Source organism: Armigeres subalbatus, chromosome 2, assembly GCF_024139115.2.
Source record: "Armigeres subalbatus isolate Guangzhou_Male chromosome 2, GZ_Asu_2, whole genome shotgun sequence".
NCBI classification, from domain to species: domain Eukaryota; kingdom Metazoa; phylum Arthropoda; class Insecta; order Diptera; family Culicidae; genus Armigeres; species Armigeres subalbatus.
This window is the reverse complement of record NC_085140.1, coordinates 349,771,627-349,782,244: the sequence shown is the minus strand read 5'-3', so window position 1 is coordinate 349,782,244 and position 10,618 is coordinate 349,771,627. Positions and strand designations below refer to the sequence as shown.

At 38.6% G+C, this 10,618-nt stretch overlaps 1 protein-coding gene across 1 annotated transcript; it reads right to left on the bottom strand.

The window, feature by feature from the left end:
• Nucleotides 1-4,797: 4,797 nt before the first annotated feature.
• LOC134212917 (UDP-glycosyltransferase UGT5-like) lies at nt 4,798-7,498 on the bottom strand. Its single transcript, XM_062691255.1, is given in 5 exon segments — nt 4,798-6,317; nt 6,371-6,753; nt 6,810-7,010; nt 7,013-7,307; nt 7,372-7,498. Coding segments are annotated over 4 exon segments (1,602 nt in total). The 5' UTR covers nt 7,372-7,498; the 3' UTR covers nt 4,798-5,594.
• Between the last annotated feature and the right edge of the window lie 3,120 nt (nt 7,499-10,618).

Sequence of the window (10,618 nt, the reverse complement as noted above, 5' to 3'; positions counted from 1 at the left end):
GAAGGAACATTCGAGCGATCACCATCCTTAATGTCGCCTACAAAGTGTTATCCCAGATCATCTTCCGACGTCTGTCACCATTAGTGAATGAGTTCGTGGGAAGTTATCAAGCCGTTGACAGCCGCTCGATAACGGACCAGATCTTTACTGTACTGCAAATCCTTCAAAAATGCCGTGAATACCAGGTCCCAACGCACCATATGTCCATTGATTTCAAGGCGGCATACGACAGTATAGACCGCGTAGAGCTATGGAAAATTCTGGACGAGAACAGCTTCCCTGCAAAGCATACCAGACTGATCAAAACAAACGGTGGATGGTGTGCAAAACTGTGTGAAGATTTCGGGCGAACACTCCAGTTCGTTCGAATCGCGTCGGGGACTAAGACAAGGTGATGGACTTTCGTGCCTGTTGTTCAACATGGCGCTAGATGGTGTCATGCGGAGAGCCGGATGTAACAGCCGGGGTACGATTTTCAACAGATCAAGTCAATTTATTTATTTCGCGGGTGACATGGACATTGTCGGCCGAACATTTGCAAAGGTGGCGGAACTGTACACCCGCCTGAAACGTGAAGCAACAAAAGTTGGACTGGTGGTGAATGCATCGAAGACAAAGTACATACTTGTGTGCGGAACCGAGCGCTACAGAGCCCGCCTGGGAAGCAGTGTTACGACTGACGGGGATACCTTCGAGGTGGTCGAGGAATTCGTCTACCTTGGATCCTTGCTAATGGCTGATAACAATGTTAGTCATGAAATACGAAGGCGCATCATCGGTAGAAGTCGGGCCTACTACTGGCTCCAGAAGAAACTGCGGTCAAAAAAGATTCGCCATCGCACCAAATGTGTTATGTACAAGACCGGTTGTCCTCTACGGACACGAAACATGGACAATGCTCGAGGAGGACTTGCAAGCACTCGGAGTAATCGAGAGACGGGTGCTTAGGTCCATCTTTGGCGACGTGCAAGAAGACGTTGTGTGGCGGCGAAGAGTGAACCACGAGCTCGCCCAGCTCTACGGCGAACCCAGTATCCAGAAGGTAGCTAAAGCCGGAAGGGTACGATGGACAGGACATGTTGCAAGAATGCAGGACATCAACCCTGCAAAGATTGTGTTCCCTTCTGATCCGGCAGGTACGAGACGTCGTGGAGCACAGCGAGCAAGGTGGGCAGACCTGGCGCAAAAAGACTTGGCGAGCGTGGGGCGCATTCGAGGATGGAGAGATGCGGCCTCGAACCGTGAATTGTGGCGTCAAATTGTTGATTCAGTGTTATCTGTTTAGATGTAAACTAAATAAATGAAATGAACGTGACAGGAAGATCATGCCCACAACCCTCCGCGGTCTTGATATTAAAAATATTATCTTTTGTGACCTTTTCATTTTTTCTTCAATGGCTCTACATTCCTGCTTTGGGCTGCTTTTCAACTTAATATTCTACAAGGATTTCGACAATTATTAATTGAATGCTTTACTTTGCCTGCCAATGCATGAATGTGTATGTATTTTGTGTGACAAGTAAGCCTAGGATGTTTCGCATCAGAAAACATCCTAGGCCGGAACGAGCATCGAACTCGCCATCGCCGGATTGGCAACACTGCGCTTTTGCTGTAAGGCTTTTTGGAGACCCTGGATTTTTTTGTACTATCCACCTTTAATTCTTTTAACAATATGGGACCAATGTAGCTGTTTAGTAGCTTAGCATTATTCACTATATTTTTTTGTATTGCGTTTATTTGTAAGGCTCATTTGCCATAGGCCATAACGGAGCCGATGTCCTTTTTTTTAACATTTTTACAATTTTATTCTGAGTCTTAAAAACTAGGTTAGTTTGGGAAACCGAAACACTCGCGGTTGAGTCGAGGTTAAGGACCACATTTTTTTTGCATTATTTACTATAGTAAAATAAAAATTAATCACAATTGCGAACGGATGCATGAGTATTTTTTGTGAGCTTGGTAAGGAAACTCCAATCCTTCCAAGGCTGACAATAATTTTGCTTGTAAGGGACTGGAACCTAACCATATTATGTATTTATTATGTAACAAACATAGTCAGATCCTCTTTTATGCGACCTTCACTGTCAACCGAATTCATCCTTGCTCCACTTATCTTTGCTCCCGCTATTGTGGTCTTTGCCTCTCCATATACTACTCAATTTTCCGCTAGAATGTATCAGCAATCCACTCTTTTCACTATGTGCATAGCTTACCCTGCCAGGATGTTCTTGCTTTTTTTCGTTCATTTCTCCAAGACCTTGACATCCCATGATACACTCATACTCCATGTTATTGTAATCAATCTTTGTATTCAAGTCGCCCATGTAGATCCTGATGTCGAAACTTTATTCACAAAACCATTTAGCCTACTGTAGAAATACTCTTTGCCCTGTAACTTGGCACCAGAGCTTCAGTACATTCAAAGTTAATTGCCTATATGCCGGGTATTAAGCCACCCGGAGTGGAAATTAATTTATATGTCTGAAACTTGCTTTCGGCTGGTACCTGGTGCTGGGAATTTGGTTTCATCAGTACCCGCTAAGCTGCGGTGAACGACGGAGGTCCTTCGTAGCTTAGTGGGGAAAGCACCTGGCATGCGAACTGGGGTCGTGGGATCAAACCCCACCGAAGGGGCGGTTACCCTCCAATACCTTTTCCGAACTAAATCTATCACATGTTGTACATATGCATAATCAAGTTTCAGACATAGTAATCAGAGCTTCGTTGAACGTCCCTTATCAGATGTCAACTCACCACTTCGTAGCCCGAAAAGGTATTCATACCATGATATGCATAAGAAAGATAGGCATAGTTGACGAACAAATTGGATCTACTCTTAGATTCAGTCACAAATTTTATAGTAGCTTTGTATTCTACATCCACATTTCGTACAGCCAATGATAGGCAGTTTAGTTTATGTACCGTTTTTGTGTTAATCTATGAGCAGGGTTGTTACGACTACGCGGATTTCGCGATTTTCGCGGATTTACATAACGATTTTGGGGTTTCGCGCGGATTTGGCGCGGATTTAGTTTTAGGAAAAAAATTAATAAATAAAATGTTAGAAAATTAGTTCTATGTCTATCTAGATGGACTTTATTTTAATTAGCAAATGTTGTTGAGAACAAAACTTACGTTTGACAGCTATTAATTTTATTTTTCGAATATGTCCAAGCCCTTATCGCAAGGTATGTATTAAACTCTTGAGCGTTATGAAGAGAAGGACGCCACTTGTTGCCATATATCCTCAAAAGTTATTTCTGAAGGTTTTTGGCGATATTTTTGGATAACTCCGATGGCATTTTTACAGGATTATCAACAAAAACGAAAAAACATCCTAAAAAAAAAATTCTCAAGCACTCTATGAGGATCCTTGTAAATAAATTTCCACAACCTAAAGATGATTTTTGCAGTATTTAAAATCCAAAAAATTATAAAGATTTTTTTGGAGGAACTTCCGCCGATTTTCTTCAATTTCTGCAAGAATTTCCAAAGCGATATTCGCAGGAATTCATGAAGAGATTTCCGCAAATAGGCTGAAATTCCGGTATGGTCAAAAAATTGCAAATTAATTTCCACTAAAAATGTTGTCGGAATTTACTCTTAGAGAAACTTGTTGCAAGAATTAAAGGACAATAAGCACAAATAACGTACTATTTTTTTTTCTAAAGCTCACGCAAATTATTCTACCGAGTTCCCAAAGTAATTTCTGCTGAAAATTCTGAAAAAAAATCACAGAAATTTCCGATGGAATTTGCGCTTGAAACTCAGGATTCTGACTGACAAATCAACGGAGGTTGAGCAACTATGCTAAATTTTGTATCATTTGTTTCTTGAAACGAATTCAAATAATTGTTTTACAAACGTTTTGTTTAAAATCGGAGCTGCATTGTCAAATTCCTTAATCTGTACGCAAGTTTGTCTTGTGATCAATAATACACCAAAGTTGCATAATTCAGAAAAAATTACGGTTTCGGCAGATTTTCTATTGTTTGCCAAATTTATCTATAATCAATCATGTTCAAATGTGACCTGAACATTCTTTGTATATCAATGTGTCTTGTGCCGAATTTTACAAAGTTCGATCAACAAAAAATCAACTGACAATAATGGAACAAAACATGCCAAAACCATCATCTCATTAAGGTCACTCTGACGGAATCAAGTTTCAAAGTGCTCGCGTTTTCAGGGCACACCACTCGATACGGAAGCAACGCACAACTGTCATTTTTATTGTTCACGCATGCTGCGACGCAGCAAAGCTAAATCAACAAAAATGACAGTTGTGCGTTGCTTCCAGACGAGTGGTGTGCCCCTGAAAACGCGAGCACTTTGAAACTCGGATTCCGTCAGGAGTGACCTTAAATAAAATTTTGAAAAGCGGTGCTTATTGAAATAGCTTCGGCTGTTTAGTTCTTGTTCACTTAGCTTCAGTACTTCTAGTAATGAATAGGGCCATCTAGAGTGGTTGTAATACCCCGGGTAGAAGCTGTGATATTGATATCAATACATGATATGAACTTGTTTGAAATAAGAGTAAACATAACAAGCGAAAATATCAAAAAATGCACCGAAATATCATAAAAATATCAGGTTTTGCCATTAACAAGAACTTATCAATATCATGAGCTATTAGTTTGCTCTTGTGAATGGCAAAACCTGATATTTTTATGATATTTTGGTGCAATTTTTTGTTACTTTCGCTTGTTATTTTTACTCTTATTTCAAACAAGTTCATATCATTTTTTGTTATCAATATCATTGTTTTACTGTTGATGAGCTATTATCGTCTACCCCTGACTAACTGCAGGTTACTTAGTATGTAGAGGAAATTCTAATAGAATGCTAAATTGAAAAGCAGGCCAAGTTGCTGCTGGAATGTACAATCATTGAAGAATAAGAATTATAAAAAAACAACTTGAAAAGACGTTCAGTAAATTTTGATAAAAAAATTGATGTTTTACGCGTATTTGCTTAGAATCTAGTTTTAAGTCGCGCGTAATTGTCGCGAAATGGATTTGATGTAGCGCGGAAATGGGGGCTACCTCCACGGTTTGACTGTGGCGATTACTAACATAAAGAATTCGCAGAGTTTGTTTAAGCAGTTAGTTCTAATTATGGAAATAATATTTTATTCATTATAAAGCCTGTCCACGTTATATTTCGGACACTCAAATAATGTCCAATTGTTTTTCCGCCAGTTCATCAATGTGGACGACAACCAAAACATGCTAAAAGAAGCACATGAAGCGAATTGATTTAGCTTACATGTAAATGGTTCGTGTCAGTGGTTTGTAGAATTTTGAAAAAAATCACGCGGGAAGTTAGGTGTCCGAAATTTAACGTGGACAGGCTTTACTATATGAATGTATTAAGTGAAGAACTCGCATTAGAGTAAATACTCATGATAATAAATCTTTAAAAAAATATAATAAAAATAAACAAATGATTGTATTTGCTTGGCCTATTAAAGTTTAAGAATCTAACTTAACTTCACTTCAATTCGTTGAATAATTTTTGCGTATTTTGTAAAAAAAAATGCAAGCCTAAGAATATTATATACGAACAAATAATAAATTTTTGATCACAATGTTCTACAGCTTTTTATCCTTTTTAGAAACCTTTTTATCTGATTTCAAGCCGCAAGCCTTAATAAATAAGTATTTTACCAGCCATATAATCGTAAGCAAAATTCCAGCAGCTACGGCCGCTATGTCTAAAAGTAAATACTGATACCACGGCATTTTCACAGCAGCTGACTTCAAGTGGGTGGCGCCTCGATGTCGAACAACGTACTCAATCCAGAATATAGCCTCTTCCAGAGGATCTGTAGGATTATCCGTGAACAGTTTTGACAAACGATTGACGTCATTTTGGAAGTTGGGATTTTCCACAATACGCCGTACTCTGCCTTCAAATTCCTCGACAGTTATGTTGGCAATAGTCATTGTCAGTCCGATACCCGCTCTCTGTAATTTCATCGCATTTCCATGTTGATCTCCGTAGAACGGAACAAACAGCATGGGACGACCCCATCGAATCGCTTCCTGGGCCCCGAAAATACCTCCATGAGTAATAAATAGCTTTATACTGGGATGAGCGAGGACATCGTTTTGCGGGATCCATTTCCGCAGCAGGACGTTTGACGGAAGATTCGGAATTTCATCACTTTCCCATTTCCAGAGAAGTTTGTATTGCGGTAAATTGCGGAAAACTTGAAGGAATACTTCCAGGGTTTTAATAGGCATTGCCGAGCTGCGCAGAAATGTTCCAAAGTTGATGTAAATGGTTCCACGTGAGGTTGATTCTATAAATTTCTAAGAAAAACATGGGTTTATTATATGAGATATTTGATGATAACAAAAAATACCTTAATGTCGAGAGGAAGATCATTTGGTGGTCGTATATGAAGACCTGCTATATCCACCATTCCAATCATTTTTGGTCGGGGTCGAAAAGAAATTATGTGATTATTCGACAATATCATGCTCACATTTCGCTCCAATTCCTCAACTGACGGGAGTACTTCAGCGGGATTTTTTGATTCAGTGAAGTACTTTTTTGCTATGGCGTTATGTTCCGGCAGATAGATAAACACTCGATAAAACCAATCGTATACAGTCACAGCTACATTATAGCAACGTTCGTAGAAATTCATTTCATCAGTAAACTCGGTGAAAAAGTGAGGTACAAATGACAATGGAGTTATAATCCCAAATGAACGATCGATGTAATCAGTATAGCCTAGGGTATCTGCGAATAAAAATAGTCAAGCCAACATCAGTTTAATTGACTAGAATACAACTCACTTATAGTAACTATTGGGGCACTATACTTATGTCCAAACATCAGCAAACTTTCTTGGGCAAACTGTTCTGCGATCACCACATCGAATCGCAAGCCCTCTTCACGCATGAACTGTTGCACATTATTACTCTCCAATGCATGCCGCGTCGTTGCCAGCCCAAGCCACCAAAGGATCTTCAACTTGTAGAACGGACTCGTGAAGATGTCGTACGATAATACGATTCCATCGGTAGATCATTTTCGAAGTCAAACACAGGATCGATCAGCACCTCTCGATATCGTTTCGTGTGATTGGATGATCGTTTTAGCCGGTAGTTGGTGATGGCAGTTATTTCGTGTCCCCTTTCGAGCAGTTCTTTCACAACGTGCTCGAACGTAAGCCAGTGGCTCTTGCCGGGGAAAGAAGAGACGAGCAAAATTTTGGCACCCTCGCTGCAAGGGGTTGTTGCGCCGAGAATAGTGAAAATTGCCACAGTTGCACTAAGCCACAACGGTTTCATCTATGAAAAACGAATAAGTTATAATAATGATCAGTTGTAACCTAAGTTTTGAGCTAAAATTTACTGTAAAAAGATAGGTTTGGACTGTGGTAAGCAGTAGCTTACAACAGTCTGTCTCGAATGACTTCTTCACTGTGTCTGAAGAATGATGAATGAGTGAAATCACAATACCTAGTTTTTTGTTCTTTCTTTCATAGATCTTCTCGAACGTCTCAGGAACATATGTTCGCAAAGCTAAAAATGTTGTAGTGGAACGATAATAGTGTCGGCTTTATGTTATGATGTGGTTGTATGATGGACATAAGGATGCTCAATAAACATAGCTTATTGTACAAGAACAGAATCTATGAAAATGGTTGAGTAATTGAATTATGCTCATTTAATTCTTTTTCGAGCCTTTTCGAGCCGAACTTTATCGGTTGAAAAATAACTAACAGCAAATCTTCTATATCAATTATATATAGAAACAGAATTATTAGTCTTGAGATATTTTAATTATTCTAAGAGATCACTCGAAATTTATTATATAGATACTGATAGTGTACTTAATATTAAGGGTATGCGATAACACACTTCTTCCTAACGAAAGGAAACGAAATTTAAAATGTCTATGTTGAATCGAAACGAAACGAAACATAATTCAAAAAATTTCGAAACGAAACGAAATTTTGTTTTTTTTTTCGGAATTTTTATTGAATTTATTTTACATAATGTACGCAATTCTGATTTATTGTATTCGAAGTCAACTATCCGTTTTGCGACCGATATAGCTATAGTAAAAGAAGAAGCAGGTTGTAATAAATCGCTGCGTTCCCGTTTATATACTATTGGATTGGCGATAAGGCAATACACCAGGATTTGTAGCGTTTTCAAATCTGATCATTTTTTTTATATCTGATTACATTAACACTCTAAGCCTGACTTCTTAAATATTGATCGCTTTTGTTAAAAATCAGAAATCCCAAAAATTGAGTTAAAGATACTTTTCGTTTTCTGTTAAACATTTCTAACGAAACACTGAAGACGTTTTATAGATGAAAACTAAATACGTATTTGTCGACTCAGAATGGGGTTATGTAGTAAGCGTTAATGGATAAAATTTGTATAATAAAAGAATTGAAAACGGCCGAAATTTTTGATAATAAAAAGTATCGTATAAGTTTAGATTTGCTTCAAAATTCCGCGGAATTCCGTTAAATTTCGTTAAATGCTAGTTTTTTCTAGCGAAATTTTTTAATTTTACGAAACGAAACGAAATCAGGTTTCGTCATACTCAAATACCGCGAAATTCCGCGCAATTTCGTTTCGAACCATCTGAAACGAAATTTTTCGAAATACCGCATATGCTTACTTGATATAATATACTTTAATTGAAATGCGGTTGAGTACTACCAAGCGTTGGAAGCTAATAGGGGTGCGACGCAAAAAAAAAATCTTCAGTCGAGACTAAGCTGACTGTATGTTACTTTCCAGTTTGTTCGTTTTTGAGCAGCCATTCGTGTAAACCCTCTGTGCAGCGATTGCAGGCGTTTTCCCTCGATTGCACAGAGTGCAGTACTGCAGTATCTGTCCGAAGCTGACGGTCTCGTCTGATGAACAATATTTTAGCTTAGTCTTTCCTTACTTACTTACTGTAAAGGGCGGACTTGAAAGACCTGCACCCTGAGCGATGTCCTGCTCTCACTTTTATCTGTAGCCAGGTTAGATGTTGGTCGACTTCTTTTATTTATTTAGAATAAGTTTTCCTAGGATAACTTTGCGTAAAATTTTGAGAATGGTTCACAGCAACATAATGCCTCGCCAGTTATCACATACAGTCAGGTCACCCTTTTTGGCTACCTTCACCAAGATACCTTGCATCCAGTCGACCGGGAATGCTGTGGCGATGTCCCAGATATTACGAAATGAACGATGCAGTAGTTTAACGGATGTCATGGGGTCAGCTTTGAGCATCTCGGCTAATATGCGATCGACCCTGGGGCTTTGTTCGATTTCATGCTTTAGATGACTGTTTGAATCTCTTGCAGTAATGGAGCTTCGGCATTGACGCGTGTTATTTATCGGATCCTAGGCAGACCATTCTGAGGTGGAGATAGCCTGGCTGGTACTTGAAAAAATTGTTCGAGGTGCTCGAACCAGCGTTTTAGTTGCTCAGTTGGGTCGGTCAATATCACGAACGACAAAGAAGAAAATACGACTCGATACAATCGGCAACGACCTAGGCGACGAATAATGGATCACGATTGGATGCTTGGAACATGAAACTGCAAATCGTTAGGCTTCGCAGGTTGCGACAGGATAATCTACGATGAATTACTTCCCCGCAACTTCGAAGTCGTAGCGCTGCAGGGAATTTGCTGGACAGGACAGAAAGTGTGGAAAAGCGGGCATCGGGCGGCTACCTTCTACCAAAGCTGTTGCACCACCCTCGTGCTGGAAACCGGCTTCATATTTTTGGGCAAAATGCACCAACGCGTGATTGGGTGGCAGCCAATCAACGCAAGGATATGCAAGCTGAGGATTAAATGCCGTTTCTTCAACTATAGCATCATCAACGTGCACTGCCCACACGAAGGGAGACCCGACGACGGAAAAGAAGCGTTCCATATACAGCGGAAGCAGACATACGATGGATACCCAATGCTGTGATTTTGACGTCTCAAAATCGTCATCGGTCACATGAACACTCAGGTAGGCAGGGTGGAAATCAGAGCGTTAATGAATGAAGCTTCCAATGAATGATTTAATTTGTTATGATTAAATCATTCAACTTTATGATTAAAGATTATGAATAATGATTTATTCGTTTTTGACAATGATTAACGATTATGATTAACGATTAAATTAATTTTTGACAATGATTCACGATTATGATTAATGAATAAAACGTTTGGAGTGTGATTAGCGATTACCAATCATGATTAAATGATGACACAATATGTGTATGATTAATGATTAACGATCGATATGATTAATGAATAATGATTATGAATAATCAAATTGAATTATTTGCATAGTGATCAAAAAGCAAGTAACCTTTCTTCCAAATTGGGTATAAAAATTATATGATTATGATTAAACATTAATGAATAAAAGCGATGTATGCAATGATTAAAATTGATGATTAATGAATAATCTCAAAACAATTATGAATATGATTAGTGATTAATGATTAAATGTAAAGTTCTATGATTAACGATTAGTGATTAATGATTAAATCGTATTTTTTGTATGATTATGATTAATGAATAATGATTAAATAACCCATTATTCATTAATCATGATTAAATCTATGATTAATCACTAATGCT